This window comes from Gobius niger, assembly GCF_951799975.1.
Source record: "Gobius niger genome assembly, chromosome: 18".
NCBI classification, from domain to species: domain Eukaryota; kingdom Metazoa; phylum Chordata; class Actinopteri; order Gobiiformes; family Gobiidae; genus Gobius; species Gobius niger.
This window is the reverse complement of record NC_136869.1, coordinates 2,567,042-2,591,404: the sequence shown is the minus strand read 5'-3', so window position 1 is coordinate 2,591,404 and position 24,363 is coordinate 2,567,042. Positions and strand designations below refer to the sequence as shown.

Genomic DNA, 24,363 nt, shown 5'->3' with positions numbered 1-24,363 from the left:
GAAGAGCACAGAAGGGCCACTGGCTCTAGGGCCACCGGTCCGGCCTCTGACTTTACCTTACCCCCGGGCGAAACCGAGCTTTACCCAAATCTAAAAGCTTAAAAGAAAAGCATCCAAAAACAAAAATGTGCTGGAAAAGCAACAAAATGTGACGAAAACGTGACGACAAAGCAATGAAAAAAGCGATGAAAAAACAATAACATAAAGAAAAAGCAAAAACAAGAGACTAAAACACAATGAAAAAAAGGGACAAACAAGTGACGAAAACAGGCCAAAAAGCCACAAAAAAGTAATAAAAAAGCAGCAAAAACATGACAAAAATGCAGCGACAACGTGACAAAAAGTTACCATCACTTTTCTAGATTTCAGCTTTCAAATGAGGCGTTACAGAGTTGCTCTCCAGTCAAGAAGCTTTTAGATTTGGGTAAAGCCGAACTGGAGAAAATGCTCTGGGTTAAGGCGGGGGGGTAAGAGGTTAACATATGTATTTGTGGAATTTTCACATTTACGCTAATTTGGGCCAGGCGGAACCAGAGTCCAGGGCTGGTTTTCAGTCCCAGTCCGCCCCTGTATTACTCACAGTTTTACACCAGTGGAGTGGCAACTTTATGAAGGAAAGTTAAAACAAAGTGGAGAACATTTATTACACAGGAAGAGGCAGGACTGTGGGTCACACAGTTTGGTCGCAGGGCGGAGGTTCTGGAAATGTTAAAAGAAATCTTGAATATATGTGTTTAGGTGAGGTTAATATGTTAATATGTTAATATGTATACCTCTTAACCTCTTAACTCCCACCTGAACATGTTTTCTCCTGTTCTCCAAGTTCTCCAAATCTAAAGGCTTCTTCAAAACAGCGATAAAAAAAAGAAAATGAGGATGAAAATGTAACAAAAAAGCACTAAAAAGTGACCCAAAAAAGCGACAAAAATGACAAAAACTCAACAAAAAAGTGACAAAAATCCAGCAAAAAAAAGACAAAAATCCAGCAAAAAAAGACAAAAATCCAGCAAAAAAAAGACAAAAATCCAGCAAAAAAAAGACAAAAATCCAGCAAAAAATGACAAAAATCCAGCAGAAAAATGACAAAAATCCAGCAAAAAAAAACAAAAATCCAGCAAAAGAAGTGACAAAAATCCAGCAAAAAAAGGACAAAAATCCAGCAAAAAAAGACAAAAATCCAGCAAAAAAAAGGCAAAAATCCAGCAAAAAAAAGGCAAAAATCCAGCAAAAAATGACAAAAATCCAGTAGAAAAAATGACAAAAATCCAGCAAAAAAAGACAAAAATCCAGCAAAAAAAGACAACAATCCAGCAAAAAAAGACAAAAATCCAGCAAAAAAATTACAAAAATCCAGCAAAAAAAGACAAAAATCCAGCAAAAAAAGACAAAAATCCAGCAAAAAGACAAAAATCCAGCAGAAAAAAAAGACAAAATCCAGCAAAAAAAAAGACAAAATCCAGCAAAAAAAATGGACAAAAGAACAGCAAAAAAGTAATAAAAAAGTGACAAAAGCACATAAGGGAAATAAAAAGTGACGACAATGGCAAAGAGGAGAGAATGGATTTGGTTTTGGTGGGTGGTAAGAGGTTAACCTCCGCCTTAACCATTATTTAAAATATATATATTTGGCTGCTAGCTAAACCTCTGCTTGTGTGTGTTGACCGATGTTATTGTCAGTGAAATAAGTGTGACAATGGTACCATGTCTGGGAAGTTGGATTAATAAACACAATACAATAAAGTAGGATTAGGGAGGGAGATAAATAGGTCATAATCTCAGATGGAGGGGAAGGGACCAAATGTAACTGTAATGGCAGTAAAAGTAATCTGCAAAAAGAAATTCATCTTATGGCTGAAAGTCCTTTCCTCTGACCAACACCACGCTGATGTTTTTGACACAGTTCATATGAGCTTAGAGGGAGGAGATGGACTTTGTGACTGTTTTTGTGTCATGTGGAGTGTTCCAGTAATTACAGAGATTTTAGCCAAAGAACAAGACCAAGTCAGAAAACGAGATGTAAATGTGGAAGCAAATGCAGCAAAAAAGCAACTGAAGAAAAATCTTAGATCAGTTTTGTAGGTCTTAGCTTTCAAGTGAGGCGTTACGCTGGCCTATAGGCTATATGCACAGTTTCCCCACATGACGTCTTCCTGGACAGTCAGCCAGACGCTGGACTTCCTGTCAGCGGTCGTTTACGTTCACAATTAGCAGGTTCCCACACAAATATACAGATAGTTAAGGACAACGAGTTACTGATGGAGTCACAGCAACGTATTACAAACATCATGTTCACTGTGAATCCAGCCCCAAAGAAAACGCCAGCGCTCGTAAGGGGCGGAGCTTTTATCTTAGAGCTAAAGGCTAGTGTTGAAAAATGATAATATAACATGTAAACAAGTAAATATTATTTAAACTAACAGGACGATTCTTTTTTGCGCGAGCTCGTTGAAAACTTTGCGCTAGTTTTATTTTTTATTTTGTGTTAGCCGCGTTAGCCGCAAGACAAAAACATCCACCGTTATGAACACGGACGTTTCCTCCAGTGAAGTCATTACGTCTCATGTAATATTTTATATCCTGCTCCGTCACATCTTAACTTTTACTCGCTGTCTTTTACCAAATCTTAAGCTATTGCTTCATTTCTGTGGGACCTGCTCATTTTTAATGGGAAGAGATATCGGACAGGAAGGACAGCGTCTGGTTTACTGTCCAGGCGGAAACACGTGGGGTCACTGTGCATATAGCCCATAGGCTGTACGCTTCAGTCGAGTTTTTAGATTTGTTTTGCTTTTTTAATTTAATTGATTTAAAGAAAAAAAAATTAAAACGAAAGAAAGAAAAAAAAGACATAAAAAAATAATTTAATAAAAAGAAAAAAAAAGAAAAAAAGAAGAAAAAAAATCAAATAAATAAAGAAAGCATTCTCTGCAATGATTACATTATTTTAAAAAAAATATACATTTTATTTTAATTTATTTATTAATTAATTTGACCGGCCGAAGACAGTCGGTGGTTTCCATGGCAGCTGCAGCGCACGTTCGCGGGACGGTTTCTGCGTTCGGACAGAAACGTGCCCCAGAAAGTGGCTCAAACTCCGCGCTGTGGAGCCACAGTCCAGTCCCGCGGCTTCCCCTCCCGCAGCGGACCGCAGACAGGTGAGTGTCGGGCCAAATCTACCACGAATGTGAAGGAATTCACACTTTGAAAAGTTAGAATCCGCTCTCGTGCGTGTGTGCACGTGCTAGCGGTTAGCACAGCTGCGTGTTTGTGTTTGATTAGCCGCGTCATAACGTTCACCCGCCGGAGGAAGCGGACGATTCTTTAGTTCATGCACATTTTTTAACATCAAAAACTGAATGACAGCTTTGGAAATTACCGAGATTTGCCGGGTCAGATTGGAACTTTTCTACGAAAGTGTTTATTTGGCAGATGAAAGTTGCAAACCGTGTTAATTCAGAAGGAAGAAGGAGCGGAAGGCCAGTCGGCTGGATAACGGTAAGACCTGCCCGGTAACAACGCACAAACCGATCATGTTTTACTGGGAAAGAAAATAAAAAAGACCCAAACATACTTATTGATATAGCGAGAGGGTTTGCACAGATTCCTGAAATGTGTTGAGTGTGAAAACTATATTATTGTACTGCAAAATTACTCTCTGAAATATCAGCATCATAATTCTACAGGGGCGGAAACGAAAAAAACAGGACCAAACAAGGCTAAAAATGGAACTAAATTAGGTTTATCACAACTAAATCTGAACTTTTGCACATTTGTAAACGTGCAATACAACAAATATCTCCATAATATTACTCAAACACAGTGTTTCCATACTGAGATCTGTTCTTACTTGAGTTTAGACGAGTTGATGTGTACCTGCCTGGTTTTTGTGCATGCCCTCAGTCACGCAAAACGACCAAAGATGTTGTTAGCATTTGGCCCCTCCCAATGTATTCCTATAGCTCCAAACGGGGGTGGAAGCGACCACGCTCCTCCACACTATAGAGTTCGGGAATGTCCACAGTTACCATGGAGATCCGCCATCTTTGCAGCTGTTAGCATACATTTCCATACACTAACATTAGCTAAAAACAGTATAAAAAGTGGAGAAAAAACCAGTGGAACAGCTCCGTTAGCTGCTGAGTCACTGCTGGTAAATACATCTAACACACTGTGGTGTCCAAGTGTTTTAATGTGAACAATAACTCCAGTATTTAACTTTTAAAATCTCCATTAGTTTACAATGGCTGCTAATCCCATAATGCTTAGCGATATGACATCACATTCCTGAACTCTATAGGAATATGTTGGGAGAGGCCAAATGCTAACATCATCTTTGATCGTTTTGCGTGACTGAGGTTGCGCACAAAGACCAGACAGGTACGGATCAAGTCGTCTAAACTCAGGTAAGAATATATCTCAGTGTGGAGATGCAGTGGCCTGGTCCTTTAAGTGACTTTATAACAATCGTAGTCTTGATTTTTGTAATTATATGCCATATTTACACAAATAATGACAATCAATGTGAATATTCTAAAAGTATAGAGTTTGTGAATGTGACGTCATATCGCTAAGCATTATGGGATTAGCAGCCATTGTAAACTAATGGAGATTTTAAAAGTTAAATACTGGAGTTTTTGTTCACATTAAAACACTTGGAGACACCAGTGTGTTAGATGTTTTTACCATCAGTAACTCAGCAGCTAACGGAGCTGTTCCACGGCTTTTTATCTCCACTTTTTATACTGTTTTTAGCTCATGTTATTCAAAGGAAATGTATGCTAACCGCTGCAAAGATAGCGGATCTCCATGGTTACTGTGGAATATCCCGAACTCTATTGGTATTCAGAATGCAGTACTCTGATTACACAAAGCACATAAATACGTTACAAAATACATTTTAAGGCAAGTATGCAGTATTCAGTAGCTTTCAAAGTATTCTCCCCAACACGGTTTAAACATGACCCAGTGTCTGTGTCAGAAGCACGAGGGAAACGTGTTCTAGTGTTCTTCAATGATAACTACTTTTATGTAGAATTGTACATTATTATATTATATTATAAGTTAAGCCGACATGCACACGCAGAAATCTGAAAGGCGTGATGGATCAGAAAAACAGTGGGACTAAAAAAGCAAAAAGATCGGCACTGCTTGTACGCTCCCAATCTTTTATTTTTACTCACACCACTAAAGTATCAGCCCCTCATCAGAGCAGCAAAGGTCTGCGTAAATGTTTGTTACCAGAATTTGAAGTTCGATATATTGAGCCATGAAAATAATGCCATAAACAATATATTGTTGAAGATCTTCTCTTCAATAATAATCGAACTCTAAAGCTTAAAAATGGCAGTAAAGCTTTGTTTGAAAAGTACTTCATCTTAAAATGTCCCACTTTAATTATACAATGAAATACAATCCACTTGGAGTCCAGCAGCACTTCCAGACAAACATTTCAAACATTTACACAGTCGACAGAAGATGGTATTATATTGCATTTAGCTTTGTGATCACATGACTCACATGATCTGAAAATGTAATAGTTATTGTTATATTGTTAGTGTGTGTTTTTAATCTGAGCATTTTGCCACTTGTTATCACTCTCTCTCTCTCTCTCTCTCAGACTGAAGTCCCCCATACAGTGACCCCTGACCCTGATCACATGACGTCAGATCTGCGCCTGCTGTATCCAAATCTACAGGGACGTACAGAGCCACTGGCTGTGCCCTACTACTACTTCTATCCCTACCAGGTACTTGTACAGCTACTACCACGGCTACTACTGTTACTACAACTATGCATACATGGTACTACTTCTACTACTACTGTTACTACAACTATCCATACATGGTACTACTTCTACTACTCTGTTACTACAACTATGCATACATGGTACTACTTCTACTACTACTGTTACTACAACTATGCATACATGGTACTACTTCTACTACTACTGTTACTACAACTATGCATACATGGTACTACTTCTACTACTACTGTTACTACAACTATCCATACATGGTACTACTTCTACTACTACTGTTACTACAACTATCCATACATGGTACTATTTCTACTACTAGTGTTACTACAACTATCCATACATGGCACTACTTCTACTACTACTGTTACTACAACTATCCATACATGGTACTACTTCTACTACTACTGTTACTACAACTATCCATACATGGTACTACTTCTACTACTACTGTTACTACAACTATCCATACATGGTACTATTTCTACTACTAGTGTTACTACAACTATCCATACATGGCACTATTTCTACTACTACTGTTACTACAACTATCCATACATGGCACTACTTCTACTACTACTATTACTACAACTATCCATACATGGTACTACTTCTACTACTACTGTTACTACAACTATCCATACATGGTACTACTTCTACTACTACTGTTACTACAACTATGCATACATGGTACTACTTCTACTACTACTGTTACTACAACTATGCATACATGGTACTACTTCTACTACTACTGTTACTACAACTATCCATACATGGTACCACTGTTACTACAACTATCCATACATGGTACTACTGTTACTACAACTATCCATACATGGTACTACTTCTACTACTACTGTTACTACAACTATCCATACATGGTACTACTTCTACTACTACTGTTACTACAACTATCCATACATGGTACTACTGTTACTACAACTATCCATACATGGTACTGCATCTACTACTACTGTTACAACTATCCATACATAGTACTACTTCTACTTCTCCTGCTGCTGTATCACCCAGGCACTGCTTCATTTAAATACTTTAACAGCACTTGGTTTGCGATGATACTTTTACTTTGGGACGCACCATCACTGATAACAAGACACAACCAAAATAGAATATTTTTTCAACCTATTGTGAAGATACTGTATTTTTTTATATATCAGCCTAAACTGAACCAGTGGTCAAACGAGTGTAGCACTTGTCATTTGGCAGATGATAAATATTGTAAAAAGTAAATAGTACCTGCACCTAATGCCAGTAGTACTTTAACTTTTTACTCAGCTGTTTCAGTTATTACTTCCACTGCTGTACTTCTCTTCTTATCAGGTAATATACACTTCTACCTCTACCCCTCATGTGGTATGTTTACTACTGCACCTGCTATTACCAACATTATTCATCCAGTTATCAGACTAGTACTACGACCGCCTTCAGGTATTACTGCTGTAAGAGAGGGTTTGCACTTTTTAGATCTGAATAGAAATAGAACCTTCCACTTTTCAAATTCACTGACAAATCAATAAATGACTTTGCAGATCTGACTCTCAGTTTGCAGCTGTTCCGTGATGATGTGATGTTGCCATGTTATGACATCACACACATAATCCCAGACTAACTTTTTTATGGGATATAAAGCTCCTAAAAACCAGCTCACTGCCAGATCCAGTCAATGGGCAAAGAAGACGCCTGTGAAAAGAGCTGGGACATAAATATTTAAGTCAGTGATTGAAATACTGGATTGATCTGATTGATTTCTCTGCCTGGGTGTTTGAACATTCTTGTCTAATTTGCTGAGGGGCACAAATGCTCCTGCTTTAATTCTATATATATATATATGAACACCGCAGCTAAAATGTGTTATTATTGATAACCTTGTTTTTGCAGCCCATGTTTGTGCCTCTATCCCAAATATTAGCATTTCACTGTGACACTGCTGCAGTAGAACAGGTTGTATTTGCGTAACCAGTCCCCTGCCTGCAGGTAGCGTGGCCGAGCGGTCTAAGGCGCTGGATTAAGGCTCCAGTCTCTTCGGGGGCGTGGGTTCGAATCCCACCGCTGCCAGAACCCTTTTCTGTCTTATCACGTAAATCTAATCTTTACGCCAATAATTAACAAAGGAATACTTTTCATTTAAAGTGTCTTCTATAAACACAATATTAGGATGTTCTGTTTTTAGAAGCCAAACTTGATCATAACACAAGACACCAAAATGTATCTAACATTTATCTGTCTTGTCTGAATGAGTGACATGAGTTGGATAGATAAAATAAATGGATGAAATGACATGACGAATGGCTAATTGTCCAACACTAACTTACTTTTAAGGGCATTAACAAAGTTATCTGTACTAATGTGTGATGATTATTGTAGTGTAAATGTTTGAATCCTGTCTGTCTGTCTGAGTGGCTGCAGCGCTCAGACAGCAGGGGGCTCTTTGTCCTCGTGGGGCGGACAGTGAAGGGGCAGTTTTTAGGGGTTTAAACAGAGAGAGTTTCAAGGGGGAGGGACAGAGGGGCTGAGCTGCTCTCTCATTGGTCCGTGCGCTCAAACCTTGGCCTAACTAGGGCTGAGTTCACCGGAGCAGACAGGGAGGGGGGGCGGTGAGTGGCAGGGGCATGTGAGCTCAGGGCTATTCTGGTCCACGCTTTCCTTTCCCCATGTGCTCCCCTTGGCTCACACCGGAGTCGCTCATGCTGCAAGTGAGCGCTGTCTTCTGTTCCCCACCGCAGGCCCGTCGCCATGGGCTGCTGCTTCAGTAAAGAGCTGAGCCCCCCCAACCCCGACGAGAGGAGCAGTCTGCTGGAGGAGCCCCCCCCGGCCCACAGCACGGCCACGCAGGAGAGGCTGAAGCAGGGCGCCCTGGGAGTCCTGCAACATGTGTCTACAGGAGAGGAGAAAGAGGAGGAGGACGCCATCACTGAGCAAATCCAGCAGCAAACTGAACCGGACCGGCTTCCAGCGAGAGGAGACTTCCCCACGAGGAGCAGGGCAGCTGACCACCAGGCTATAAATATCTGCACCGGACCCCAGGACCCCACACTCGCACACGGCTCAGGCACCAAGGACAGCCTCGCTAATGGAGGCTCCGCTAGTTTAAACCTCAAGAGGCCCACAGAAGAAACGAGAAAGGATCTGTCTGTCCGCAACTCTCAAGGGACAATCACCAAAGACAGTCACTCCACCAAAACCAGCCTCACCAATAGAATCCCAGCTTGTTTAGATCTTCAAAGTCCGACAGAAGAGACAAAAAAGGATCTATCTCAAGGGACAAACACCAAAGACATTTTCTCCAAAACCAGCCTCGCTAATGGAATCTCAGCTAGTTTAAACCGTCAGAGTCCGACAGAAGACACGGAAAAGGATCTATCTCAAGGGACAATCACCAAAGACAGTTACTCCACCAATACCAGCCTCACCAATAGAATCCCAGCTTGTCAAGATCTTCAAAGTCCGACAGAAGACACGAAAAAGGATCTATCTGAAGGGACTAACACCACAGACTGTACTAACACCACAGACTGTACTAACACCGCAGTTACCAGTGAATACTCCTCCAGCGTTTGTGCTCCTGTTGAGGGGCTGAACCCTGGGTCAGAGCCCCCACACTCAGCCCCTCTCCCCCAGGACAGGCCTCTGCCGAGCGGGGCGCATGTGGAGGACCAGGAGGAAGTGTGCGTCGTGACTGCAGCACTCGGCCAGGGCTTCGAACAGCGCACACAGAGCTTTTACAGCCTCTGCTCCATCGACGCCGACGAACTGGAGTACGACAACGCCGGGGTCCAAACACTCTCTACCGCTCCTTTACCCGCGGATGTGATGCTGCCGGGTTGCTATGGAAACGAGGGAGAATCACATGACCAGAGTAACATCCGTGAGTCCGAGCAAACACAGATAAGTATAGACTATCCGCTCAGGTCGACCTTTGAAATGCAGAGAGAAAACGAACAAAGCAACAAGGTCGAAGATCAGCATGTATTGATCAGTGACTTTTCTGTGGATAATAAACAACAGGACAGAGACGTGAGCCTTGAAGAACACGCTGCAATAGATGCAACTTTTGAACTTTACAAACAAGTTCTCAATCGAATAGACACCCCCGGAGAAGAATCTGACTTTGGCCAAAACACCTCCGACTTGGCACAATGCAGTGACGCAGACTCATGCCAAAGCAGAGGTGTGATGGCGTCGAGTTCAATAGAAAAAAGTAACGTGACAGGGGACGTTTTAGTGACAGAACGTTCAGAATGTAGCCACATGGCCTCAGTGGACACATGTGAACAGAAAGAGCATCTCAAGCACAGCAATGAAACAGAGAGGTCTTGTCTGGAGGCTGGAATACAGGAAATATCTTTAGACAATGTCAAGTCAGAGGAGCAGGAAGGACAGGGAGCAGAGAGCGACGGCCGTGTTTCACACAGCAATCAAGGTTTTGGCTCTTCTCCAAACATTAATACGAATGAGAAACCTTTTATGACTGTGTCTACCTGCGATGATGCATTTACAACAGACAGTAATTGTAACACGCTCAGCTCCTGCCACGACGAAAGACATGACATCAGAGAAACTGTAGCCAGACAAGCCCCTGTCGTACTCACAGAACTGGAGATGTCGTCGTACCTAACACTGCTCAGTGCTGAACGGTGTGAAGAAGAGCAAAATATTATGGGCAAGAATACTGACCCAGACACGGTGGTTTCAGGAGACCACACTGACAACATGGGGCCAGTTTGTGACTTCACTAATAGCGCTGCAGAAGTGTTCAGTGCTCCCCTGACCAGAGAAAGAGTCTCTGTGGATATGTTTGTTGGGAATGAAAGCTTCATGGATGAGAAGGATCTTGAGGTAACACAGGAGGCACAAGGTCAGGCTGGAGACCACAGTTATGTGAAGATAGTTTTCTGTGATTCTGTAGTCGCCCAGTGGAGGGATTTTGATGAGTTTACGTCACCTAATCATCAAACGGAGTATTTGAAGGAAGTGCAGGCAGAAAATGACCACTCTAATAAAGACATATCACCAGATTATGCTGCAAACTCGGCCCACAGTGAGGCGCTGTATGCTGTGATAGAAAATCAGGATTTAAATTATGCTTCAGAAGAGGATTCTTCAGACAGTGAGATTCATGTGAGCGATAAAGAGGATGAAGATACAACTGCGGATGTCGAGACAGGAGCTACATATGACTCAGAGGTTTTTCCTTCTACGATACTGTCCAGTGAGGAAACAGACTTGGTTTTACAGAGTGAGCAGGCCCATGCACAAGCTGCTGCTAATAATGAAACTATTGGAGAAAATCAACTCTCGTCTCATCTGCTGAAGGAAAAGGCCACAGACAACAAACCCAACGCAGTAGCATTAGAACAGTGCAGTCAGGGTGACGGACAGGTAGGCTCAGATCAATGTGCTTCTGAAGGCTCTGACTGTGAAAATGCAACGTTATATCCATGTGTTTCCAAACAAATATCACAAAGGGAGCAGCCTGAACTCAGGGCATCAGGCTTAGATCTGGCTCCTCAACAAACATCAACACAGTCAGCAGAGTCGGAGCTGGACAATCTGCCAAACCTTAGTGAGATTTACAACTCAAATATTGAAAGTTCAACTGAGAGGGATCATGTTTCTGCTCAAACTCCACAAGACGAGCAACCAGACAGTCAGCTACAGGAAAACAGTGAGGAAAGTTTGGTCTGCCGTCCGTCATTAGAGAGTTCAGCTGTTGGATTTGCCCCTCCCACAGAACCAGTCCCTATAGCAGATTATTGTGGATGTACAGAGCAGCGAGCGTTTGCAGCAGTAGATCCAGGTCAGATAGACGTCTATGCCTCCACTCCCTCGTACGAGATCCACGCTCCTCCGGCCACCTGCCCCACGGCGCCCCCGGAGGACGAGGAAGAGGAGTGCGGCATGAGGCACATGGTCTCGGAGCTGCTGGGGGAGGACGCTCGCTCCGCTGTGCCGTTCCCCCACACGTGGATCAAACTGGGGCTGGAGCAGAGCTGCGAGGGCTGGGCACAGGGGGCGTCCCAGGGCGAGCTCTCCCCACAGAGCAGCCCTGACCCCGGGCACAGCCCCGAGCACATCCCCGTCACGGTGTCGGAGCTCCAGCCCTCCATGGCTCTGCTCGGAGCCTACCCCTACAGCACGGCGACCCCCCAGGGAGGCTGCGTCTGGGACTGGCACTCGGGGAACGTAAGTCACATGACGGGCTCTGACTTGAATTCAGAATATTTAAGTTGGATTTATTCATGTTGAGGCCTTCACTGGTCATGATTTCCCTTTTCAAACAGATTTCTACAACATTTCCTACATTACAGACGGTTTTGCTTGAAATATGCATAAAGCAAGTTAAATATTGTGGATTCAAGTCAATTTAGTCATATTTATTTATATTTATTTTAAAGCTCGCCCTGCATGCCTAATAATCTAAACTGCATGTCCAAAAAAAACAACACTGCATGCTCTTTCTTTATAGACGTCCAGAATTCCTTAATTTCGAACACCTCTGGGTCCTTCCATTGATAAAAAAAACGTGTTCTTCCTGGTGTTCCCCTTTTGTCTCTGCCAGGAGCCAGTCTGTACAACAGCCCTGAACCCTGAGGCCAAGTCATGGACCGGACAGAGCTTCACGTTTGACACAGACCCTGGCCCTGTGCCTTACACGGAGACCTACCCACAGATCTATCCAGAGGCCTGCCCCGCGGCCTTCCCAGACCCCTGCTCCGCACCCTACCCCGGGACATGTCTGCAGACTTTCCCGGAGACCGGCCTCGAACCACAGCCGCACTGGATCCCACTGGGCAGCGCCCTGCCCGAACACAACGGTGAGTAAAACCACCACAAGAACCAGTCTGTGCCGCGATGACGAATACTGTCTTTTCATGAAGTTTAGGAAGTTATTCTGTTTGCGTCACGTTGGTTTTAGCCGTGTTGTGTTTTCTGCAGGCTACGAGCCCGAGCTGTGTCTGGAGTCAATGGGTCTGATGGAGGCAGAGGCTGTGTACGAGTCCTTTGGTTCAGAGGCCCCTCCCCTGGCACATAGTCCAGGTCTGGTGCATAGTCCTGGTCTGATGCATAGTCCAGGTCTGGTGCATAGTCCAGGTCTGGTGCATAGTCCAGGTCTGGTGCATAGTCCAGGTCTGGTGCATAGTCCAGGTCTGGTGCATAGTCCAGGTCTGGTGCATAGTCCTGGTCTGGTGCATAGTCCAGGTCTGGTGCATAGTCCTGGTCTGGTGCATAGTCCAGGTCTGGTGCATAGTCCTCGTCTGGCACATAGTCCCGGTCTGGCCCCTGCTCCTGCTCCTGTTGTTGGTGAATACACTGTTCTCTCTATCATCACGACCACACGCTTAATTTGTATCTGAATGTTGTGACTGTGTTCCAGACGAGGTGCGGGAGCAGCTCAGGGCCATCCTGGAGTCCTGCCTCACCAGGTACTGACCCTCACACACTGATACAGGATTAACATAATGGCAGTGTTTGACATATTTACTCCATGTTTGACAGAAATACACATCATTTGGCCCAAACACTCACTGCAGGTTCACTAAACTTTTCTGTACATTTTATTTCAGTTGTAAAATCTTGCCCAAAGTTTACTTTTAAATATCCATATTACCACACGTTCTTCTGTTTAAATATGATAAAGACACTCTTATTTGGTGTTTGTGGTATTACTAATATTGCATCTGTGCACTGAATGGCATTATAAAGCATTAAATGTGAAACCTGTGGGCTATAATGTGCTGTTTGTTGTTTCTGCCTCCCTCTCCGTCAGGGAGCACCTCAGTAACGACCTGTACCTGAAGTCTCAGATGGACAGTGACCAGTATCTGTCCGTGTCGACTCTGTTGAGCCTGGACCAGGTCAAGTGTGTGAGCACCGACGAGGAGCTCGTCGCGGACATCCTCAAATGTACGTCAGAGAAATCTGACACGTTATAAACCTGTTACAGCACAAGTCTAACAGTCTGTGTGCCCACAGCCCTGCCGCTGGTGCAGGTCGCTCCATGTGGGCAGAAGTTCAGACCGCAGCAGAGCAGGTGTGTGGTGATCCTCCGGGAGATCCCTCAGAGCACGCCTGTGCAGGTACGACACGCAACAGTGGAACGGAGACATTACTGTGGGGCAGCAGCTTCATTATATAGTGTAGTTATTACAGTGGAAGAGTGTTTTATACATAATTTAAGTTACTTTACATAAATAGAACCAATAATGAACTAAGCTCGAGCATCAGCTCTAGGGCAGGGGTGGGCAAGTTTGCTCGGTGGAGGGCCGGTTTCTTCATCATCAAAAAGCCAAGGGCCGGACCCTCCAATTGAAGCAACGTTCTACATATGCCAGTGTTGTACATTATATACACTGGGAAAATGTCCAATTTAAATGAGATAAATGACTAAAATTGCTTGAATAAAGTTTTTTTTTATAGAAATCCCACTGGAAATCAGACAAATTAACTTTTACTGTAAAAAACATTTCTTTTTCACTTGAAATGATACACAATAATCTGAATTAAGAAAAAACTTTAAGAAAAAACTTTTTAAAAAAAAACCTGCTTGTTCCATTGGCAAGAAGAGGTTTTATCTGCTTTAAGGCCAGACCAAATCTACTCAAACTTTAGCTTTAATTTCTTAATAAGGGTTAGGGTTAGATTTAAGTAATTTCTTCCTTTAGATGATTATTCTTTCAGGATTATGGCCCAAAAGGGTGCTCTGCTAAGACATTTTAAGGAATTGACAGTATTTAGAGTACTTTAACAAGCATTTGATCTCTGATTTGGGTCATAATATTTCCCAAAATCATATCGAGGGCCAGAGTTTGATGATGGAGGGCCGGTTTTGGCCCCCGGGCCTGACGTTGCCTACCCCTGCTCTAGGGCATGTTCACCAATGCCCACTCTGATCTCTGAGGGACCTTCTTTGGCCCCAGTTTCAAGTAGGGGTGGGGGTCCCCAACCTTAGGGCCACCGACCCACCTCACAGTCTGTCCAGCCATTACTCGCACGCGTGAGCTCAACATGAAATGACTCTGCACTTTCTACTTTTGATCTGGAGTGTGATCGACAGAATCAGCACAGCCTCGAGCCTAATGGGTATAAATAATAATGAAACCATCAGCATTACCTGTGTTACTCCTGCAGGAGGTGGAGGCGCTCTTCAACAGCGACAAACTGCCCAAGTTCCTGAGCTGTGAGTTTGTGAGCAACGACAACTGGTTTGTGACGTTCCACTCCGAGGCCGACGCCGAGCAGGTACCGGTCTAATCTAATTCATCAATAAGCTGTTTCTCTTATTTGTTTAACATGACGGACCATGTGTCTGTGGCAGGCGTACAGGTTCCTGCGTGAGGAGGTGCGTGAGTTCCAGGGCAGGCCTCTCATGGTCAGGATTAAAGCCAAAACGATGGCGGCGACGACCTACGCCCCAAAGAACGGCTACAGACGTCCAGCACCCCTCGACCCCGGCCCCAGACCCTACTCCTACTTCCCCCAGAGCTTCCCCCATCTGCCCGAGCAGCTGTACGACTTCACCAGCGACATGTGGGCCGTGGCGGAGCAGGGCTGCCAGGAGCCTGCCAACGGGAGACTGGTGAGAGCACAGGCCCGTCATTATGACACGCACTACAAGAACTTTTATTACACAGGGTATCCGCGGGGTCTCAAAAAGTCTCAAATTCAAGAATCCAAATTTAAGGTCTTAAAAAGTCGGCCTATTTGGTCTTAAATCCATGGTAAACTGGTCTTAAAAATTAACGTTTATCGACCCAATTATTTGCGCACAATTTGGTTTAAAAAGTAGACAAATAAATGCACAGAAGCAGCGATGAGGAGCCGCCCGGTGCCGCTCATTTACGCACTGGCCGCCGCCAAAAAAAAAAACGCGTAAAAAAGGACTCTCCTTCAGAGCTTTATCCGCCCAAAAAAACGATTGAAGTCAGCAGAGTTTAGGAATCCAAAACATGACCAAGGTGTTGTTGTCGCTAATGGACGTCCGTAATGCTACTGTCGGTGGAAAGATACGTCCAATATGAAACAACGTGGAGATAATCCTTCGCTGTAAATATCCAACTCAAGGTAATGAACGGCATCATTCCCAATAAAGTTTGTCCAAATGTTTCGGAAACACAAAGCTAACGCTCCTCTGCTCAGGGACAGAAGGAAAGTCAAAGTCCTGTTACTTTAGAAACATCTTTCTCAGTTTGTTCATCAAAATATCTGACAAACAAGTTTAGAAAACAGAAAACCTAGACTAGATTCTGGCCTAATAATAATATAATTAAAATAAATATGATAATTAATTAGTTGTAAAGTTGACAGTGTTTGTTCTAGGCAAACGAGTCGAAAAGCTGCTTTTATTTTTAGAAACAGTGAATGTTTTACCAGCTCAAGTATTACAAAGCATTTTAAATACAAAAACTACATATCTGTTGTTTTCTTTCATTCAGTCGATAATTGTGAGTAATTATTCAATCTCAATATTCTTATTATGGGACAAGGTTGTTCAAACTTGAATGGTTGTTAAAATGCCTAATGTGAAGTTCTTACATTTGATTCCAATATACTGTAGGTAAAACAACAACAACACGTTCAAGAAGATGAAGTTATAAAAGCTAGAATGGAGTCGTCCAGACATTGAAGTGGCCAGTTTATTACCGTGGTCTTATCTGGGGAACATGAGGCCGTTAATAACTCTTTCAAGGTCGGAACGGGAAAGGACATGTTGGATTTGTGCAACATTTCCGATCATGACGGAGCATGATATGATTGCACTACTTGGTGGTCTGTTGGCTCTGAAGTTGCACGAGAAGAGCTCGGTTTGAGGGGAGAAGTTGCCAGAAAGCTTCGGGACATGCAGCATTTCACGTCAGAAAAACATGAGCGATCTTGATCATTGCGCACGCACGCACGCACGCACGCACGCACGCACGCACGCACGCACGCACGCACGCACACACACACACACACACACACACACACACACACACACACACACACAGGGCTGACGAGAGAGTTACTGCACCAAACAAGTGACAAACATTGATATTATCTATGAATATATTTTCCAGACGCCTTCAGACCTGCTCAATGATTTTGTGAACGGAGCTTCATTCAGACCTTACAACAACTACAGACCCAGGTACAGAACCTATATAATGTATACATGAATGTATATATATATATGATATATCGATATATAGATATGTATGTGTCTGCTGGAATTTTTCAATTTAATTTTCAGTTTTATTACAATTAATTAATTACATAAGGTTTAATGCGATTCAAAATATGAAGATAAAAAATTTATTGCACGTGACTTTAGTGGCACAGTCAATTTTTCAGTTTCCTTTTTCCTGCAAGACGTTGCTTAGGGACGAACACAGCATGAAGCCAAAAACAATTTTACTGTCACACAGTTACGCCAACATAAACTAAGACTGCTTTTGTCTTTGAAGTGTTCACACAGGCCTCACATGTCCGCTTCAAATAAGTTAAAATATAGGAAAATACAAAGAAGCATCAAAATACACCTCTCTCAAATGAATACAACCCATAAATAAATGATGGTTACATGCGATTAATTGTGATTAATGCATTACAAAGGCCATAATTAACACCACTAGTCCAGGTTAAACCGGCTCTCTGTCTGGTCCAGGAGAGGCTCGCGCTCGACGTACTCAGACCGAAGATCAGTCCAGCCTGACTTCAAGAGGCCCTCAGGAGACCAGAGAGCGGATCATAGACGTGACCACAGACCGGGCCAACGACCGGACCACCGACCGGACCACCGACCGGACCACCGACCGGACCAAAGACCGGACCACAGACTGGACCAGAGATGGGACCAGAGATCAGGCCGGGGCCGAGGCCGGCGCGGCAGCAGAGGAGGCTTCAGTGACTCTGGCCGGAGTGACGCACCGCCCTCTGGAGAACACGGCCGGTATACATTTTCACTCATACTAAACTTAAATGATCAAGTGTCCACCTGGACTTAACTGTTCAGATCTGGGGCTGCTGCAGTGGGTCAGGTCTAGTTCAGGAACACTATGTGCCCAAAGAATAAGATCAGCTGACGCCCTGAACATCCTGAACAACCAGGGTATTCCATCAGTGGATTTTTTCTTCCTTGATGGCACGGACATATTCCAGGATGACAATGCCAGGATTCATGGGGCTCACATTGTGAAAGGCTGGTTCAAAGTGAATGCAGCACTGGGTCTTTGGATGTTGCAGAAGCTTACTCAAACAATGCCAGAGCGAATGGTGCTGTAATCAAAGCTAAAGGCGACAACCAAATGTTTGAATGAAAGTGTGACCTTGTATCATTGTATCATTTTACATCAAATATCCACTTATGTTTTTGTGACGTCTCTTTCCAGGAAAGTTCCGTCCGGTCAGAGGAGGAGGCAGGACTCAGACAGTGAAAAGTCTAAAGTGAGTTAATGGCGCACAGAGCAGTTTGGTTTAAATTGAAACTGTAGAGACTGATATATGTCTTTGTTCCTGTGTCTGTGTACAGGAGGTGTCTGCGCCCTCCCCTCCACTGGAGCTGACTCTCACCAGCTTCCCTCCACTCAGCTCCACTGCAGCCGCCCCAAAGAACAAGATCAGGGTAAGTCCACGCCATCTGCAGCTCATGTTACAGCATCCCAATGTCGGTGTGAACGCTGAGGTTAAAACCTGCTCCCTTTGTGTCCTGACAGATCCCGAAACAAACCACGTCTGCACCGCCGCTGCTGCAGGAAGTGTGGGGCGAATCACACAGGTGAGATTTCTGGGAGAGTCCTGGATCAGGGTTAGTCTGAGAACTGCTTCACCTCCAAATGTACACTTGTTTGAAAGTATGTTTTAGAATGTTACAGAAGTTAGTTAGAGGCACATGATCAAGTGAATGAGCTGAGTGTGTCAGACGTGTGTGATACTGACCTGTTTTTGTTCAGGGTGAAGCAGGAGACCCAGAGGAACCACACATCTGCCCCCGCCTCTCCAGAGCCTCCTGCAGTACGTTCAGAAAACTCTAGACGAGCATGTCATTGTAGTAGTATTTTGCTTCAATCATGACACCATCGATTTGCTACATGCCATTATTTGAAAGTGAAAGCTTATTTTCACTGTTTCCTTTCACTCCTTACTGCCTTTTCTTCATATAGCCATTATTTCACATTTTATTTTGTAAAATATCAATACGGAGGTGCCCAAAAGAATGTTTGGAATGTTGTTCAGGATATTGACACAGACGGCATCTTTGAGAACATCCACCAATGGTCATGTTCGAGGGGAAACAAAGTGGATAAAAACAACTTTCACTGATAGTAAAAGTGGTTCTGGAGCTATGGTCCCAAAACAACTTTAACAGATGCTGAATTATGGATGCTTTTTTCTACACAATAAAGATACAGAGACACGGAGAGTGGTTCAACAGTCAGATATCGTTGCTTACCCATGCAAATATTACTTTTTTATTAAAGGCTCTCCTTTCCTCTGCACTTGACTTGTGATTATAACTTATGGAAAAAGCAGACCAACTCTTTTCTGAGTAAAACATCTGACATGATTAAACTACAAACATCACGTTTTCTTCGAAATCCAAAAATATTAATATCTCCACGAATATTGGATAAATCAACACGAAATAAAAACTGTGCTGCCGAGTGACTTCTCTCCAAGTCTTTGTGAAAGATCGCCAATGTATAGATCTCCACATGAACTTAGTGTGGACAACTTGGCCACCCTGAAGTATTGATGAGGACATGTCCCCATGGTCCCCACACAAACTTACGTTTCGAGTGTCAGATTTTCACTTCTTGTGGACAATCTGTTGTGTCAAAACATCGATATTGACCTGATTTTGACTAGACTTAATTTGTGTGTGCTAAATATGTTCATGGTTCATCAGAAAGCCTGTAAAATGTTTGAAAAATAATGACTTCCATAACACTTTCCCCTCTCTAGGCCACACCCCCTACTATGAGATTTTATTTTTTTTGTTCTCTACTCTTACCCAGAAGTCCAAGAGGCCGAGCTACGCGCAGATCTGTCAGAAGTCTCCGTCACCGCAAGAAACTTCCCCAGTTTCCCACCAACAAGACCACATCCAACAGAAGGAAACAGCAGTGCACGACCTGAACTCACCTGCAGGGGGCGCCACCGAGGAGGAGCTCATCCCTTCGTACCCCGGGCAGGAGGCGGAGGTCGCCGCGCGGTGATGGTCAAACACAGCACAAATACAAGTGAAGGGATGATACTAGAATGAGCAGCAGACTGTCTGCTGTCCAAGACTCTAAAGCCACACTGCGGAACATTCCACCCACAAAATACAATCAAATACTTCATTACAGAATACATGAGGAGGCCCTCTTCCAAAGGCGTTGATTATTTTCATGTTTTATTTTATTTGGATGTTTGTTTAAGGCCGTTGCAACATTCTGTTCCGCAGTGTGGCCTTAAACGTGTAGCACAAACTCTTTTTGATCTGTTTCATTTTCTAATTGCTTCTTAGTGAAGCCGCTTTCAAATTTTACTCTGAGTTTTATTATATTTAAGTTACTCTGAACGTGTGCTGTGGCGGCTGATTAAATAATTTCCTTTTTCTTTTTTTTCTTTTTTACACCTTTCCAAGTGTCATTTGTTTGTCATATTGAAGTTGAGGTCTTGCTCTGATGGTTTTAGTTTGTGTAAACGCTGTACATCAATCTGAAGTTTATCTGTCGTTTCTGCTTCTGCTTTTGGACGACGTTTTTCACTCTCTCATTTTGAACAGTTTTAGGAGTTGGCGGTTTTGACGATGTTTCTAAAGAATGTGAATTGTTTCCTGTTTGGTTTTTACTGCGTTTGAAGGTGGACCACCTGAGGAGGAGGTGGCTGTTGGCACCGGCGGCTGTACAGATGTAAAAACTCCGCTATTATTAAACAAGTGCCTTTCAACCTCACCGGGTTCACTGTGTTTGACGTCAGAAATACTTCATTTATTTTTGGTGATTTGTTTTGATGCAATTCTTCACAGTCTGAAGACAAACAGGAGCATTATTTTGGGCTTTACAGACTTCCATTGTGAGCATGTAAAACAGTGTGTGGAGAAAATGTTATATATTAACTTCTTATTTTGTTGTAGAAATGCTTATCTTAAAAGAAAAAAAGGTGCTTTGATTTATAGAATTAATTCAGATTCAGGAATGTTGCTTTATCCCAGATTGATCTTGAATCTCAGTGTTTTGGACTGGTTTTAAGTAAGATTGTCAATGGAACAAGAGAAAGTAACTTGACACCATAAACAACACGTAAAATGATTTTTAGAAAATAAAGAGGGAAAAAAAGCTTCTTCCTTTGACAATTTTATTTAAACTCTTGTCCAAACACGGTTAATTCAAAATCAGTTCTAAAATTAGATGAGATAAGAGTTTATTGATCTTGAACAATGTGCAATCAAGTTATAATAATATACTTTGAAGTCGTTTATCTAATTTGGGACTAATTCACACTTATTTGAGCAAGAGCTTTTTTGTACTATTAACCTCTTAACTCCCGCCTGAACCGAGAGGATCTTTTTCCTCATGTCATCAGATTTTTTTTTCCATCATTTTTTTGTTGGGTATTCAACTTATTCTCTTTTTTGTCATTTTTTAATCACATTTTTTGTAATTTTTTGTCAAATTTTTGTAATTTTTTTGTCGCATTTTGTCACTTTTCCCCCCCCATTTTTTTGGTCATTTTTTGTCCCTTTTTATTTTATTTTTTTCGCCAATTTTTTATCAAATGTTTGTAATTTTTTTGTTACATTTTGGTCATTTCTTTGTCATATTTTTGTGTCAAATTTTTATCAAATTTTTGTCAATTTTTTGAATTTTTTTTGTCACATTTTTGTCATTATTTGTCATTTTTTCGTAAATTTTTGGTCAATTTCTTGTGACATTTTTGCCACTTTTTCATAAATTCGTCACTTTTTTGTCAATGTTTTCGTCACTTTTTTGTCATATTTCCATCATTGTTTTCGTCTCAGTTTTGTTGCTATTTTCACAGCTTTTTTCCAGAAGCTTTTGGATTGGGGTAAAGCCAAACTGGAGAAAATGTGCTCAGTTCAGGTGGGAGTTAAGGGGTTAAGATAGGGGGGAAAAAAGCGAAAAATTAATTCAGACAAATAATAAAAAAGTAAAGCTTATCTTATTTCAACAATAGTCCAAACACTGTCAAATTTAATCAATTCTGTAATGAAAGCACTTTTAAGTCTCATATGGTCACAGTCTCACTAGACACCTTTTTTAACCTCTTAACCCCCACTTTAACCGAGTACATTTTCTCCAGTTCAGCTTTACCCAAACCGATCCATAAGACTACAGGCCAGTGTAACAAAACTCATCTAAATGGATCTTTTTCCTCTACTTTTGGTGGGTTTTCATCACATTTTCACCACTTTTTGTCACATTTTCCATTGCTTTTTTGTTGCATTTTCATCCTTGTTTTCGTCTCATTTTGACACCTTTTCCAAGTAGCTTTTAGATTTGGGTAATGCCAAACCGGAGAAAATGTGCTCGGTTCCGGTGCGTGCGTCGATGTGGCTGCAGTCCCCTGTGTGGCCCGGCAGGGGGCAGCAGCAGCCCTTGTTTACGCGGAGGACGTCGGAGGAGAAGGATGATCTGATTTGCGCCTGTATCGCCGTAATGAATGGGCCGCGCGCGCGTAATGAAATCCCGGGCATTAACGGCGCAGATTGACGCTCACTTAGGTCCGACACGTCCAAACGAACGGCCTCTTGACCTCCGCGCATTAAACCTATTATTCCACAGCGCGCTTACGCAGTAAAGAGGCGGAGGGCAGTCAATATCACTGCACAGGATCAATAAACCATAGTGTAAATATGTTATGAAGTCACAAAGTATTGTAATAACATGTTTGATAAGGATTCAGACAGGAATTAATGTTTACTACAGCATAATTTGAATAATAATGAATCAAGACAACAATTCCTAATTTAATTCTAACCTTTCGCCAAAAATATAATCTAGATTTAGTTAAGTTCTAAGCAATAAAACATTTAAAGACTAAATGTATGGTCCTCATTGGGCTGGTATTATTTCATTTTGCACGTTTCTGTTCTGGCCCTTCTCTGTGATGTAAAAAGCATCAGACCTGTCTTACTCATGCTTCAATAAGCGTGTTTTTAAATGTTTTAACACTGCCAAGGGGTTCATTTGGGAAGAAAATGATGCAAATGTACAATTATTAATACTATTAATACTAAAGCTTTTTAACCCCTTAACTCCCGCCTGAACCGAGCACATTTTCTCCAGTTTGGCTTTACCCCAATCCAAAAGCTTCTGGACAAAAGCTGTGAAAATAGCAACAAAACTGAGATGAAAACAATGATGGAAATGTGACAAAAAAGTGAGAAAACATTGACAAAAAAGTGACGAAAAATTGATGGAAAAGTGGCAAAAATGTCACAAAAATGTCACAAGAAATTGACAAAAAATGGACAAAAATGTGACAAAAAATGACAAAAATGTGATAACAAATTGACCAAAAAAATCACAAAAAATGGACAAAAAAATGACCAAAAAATGTGACAAAAATGTGATAAAAAAATGGACGAAAAAATGACAAAAATGTGACAAAAATTAGTTGAACACCCAACAAAAAAAGGATGGAAAAAAATCTGATGACATGAGGAAAAAGATGCTCTCGGTTCAGGTGGGAGTTAAGAGGTTAAACTCTTTTTTCCCCCATACTGTGATATGTTCTTCCCCGAGCTTAGACAAGTTGATGCGTACCTGTCTGTTTTTTGTGCGTGCGTTCAGTCACGCAAAACAACGAAAGATGCTGTTAGCATTTGGCCTCTCTCTACATATTCCTATAGCTCCAAACGGGGGTGAAGTTGGAAGCTTCCTCCACGTGCACGCACACAGACCAGACAGGTACGTATCAACACGTCTGAGCTCAGGTAAGAACATATCACAGTATTTTAAAACGGTGGCCATTTTAATTTTAAGCATTTTTGTCGCTTTTTGTTGTTGTTGTTGCGTTTACAGCACGTTTTTGTCTGTTTTTGTTGTGTTTCTGTCTCTTTTTCCGTTTTTTTTTTTTACCGTGATACTGTGTGCTTTTCCGGCGCATCTTCACCTCTACTCTTTTCAAGAAGCTTTCAGATTTGGGTAAAGCCAAACCGTTGAAAACCCGCTCGGTTCCGGTGGGAGTTAAGCGGTTAACCTCTTAACTCCCGCCTGAACCGAGAGCATTTTCCCCAGTTTGGCTTTACCCAAATCCAAAAGCTTCTGGAGAAAAGGTGTGAAAATAGCAACAAAACTGAGACGAAAACAATGATGATGTGACAAAAAAGTGAGACAACATTGACAAAAAAGTGACGAAAAATTGATGAAAAAGTGGCAAAAATGTCACGAAAATGTCACAAGAAATTGACAAAAAATTGACAAAAACGTGACAAAAAAATGACAAATTGTGACAAAAAAATGACAAAAATATGATAAAAGATGACTAAAAATGTGACAAAAATGTGATAGAAAATGGACGAAAAAAATAAAAAAAAAAAATGAAAAAAAATGACCAAAAAAATGTGATAAAAAATGGATGAAAACATGACAAAAATTTAA

General features: G+C 42.1%; 1 protein-coding gene across 1 annotated transcript; it reads left to right on the top strand.

Annotated features, from left to right (window-relative positions):
• Positions 1 to 8,509: 8,509 nt before the first annotated feature.
• LOC306977872 (uncharacterized protein) lies at positions 8,510 to 19,970 on the top strand (the record flags this gene model as incomplete). Its single annotated transcript, XM_079576311.1, has 15 exons — positions 8,510 to 11,959; positions 12,336 to 12,591; positions 12,713 to 13,089; positions 13,157 to 13,200; positions 13,545 to 13,681; positions 13,751 to 13,854; positions 14,906 to 15,016; positions 15,093 to 15,353; positions 16,831 to 16,901; positions 17,418 to 17,702; positions 18,142 to 18,196; positions 18,282 to 18,374; positions 18,466 to 18,527; positions 18,703 to 18,763; positions 19,768 to 19,970. The coding sequence occupies 15 exons, from the start codon at positions 8,510 to 8,512 to the stop codon at positions 19,966 to 19,968; spliced, it is 5,568 nt and encodes a 1,855-aa protein (XP_079432437.1). The 3' UTR covers positions 19,969 to 19,970.
• Positions 19,971 to 24,363: the final 4,393 nt, after the last annotated feature.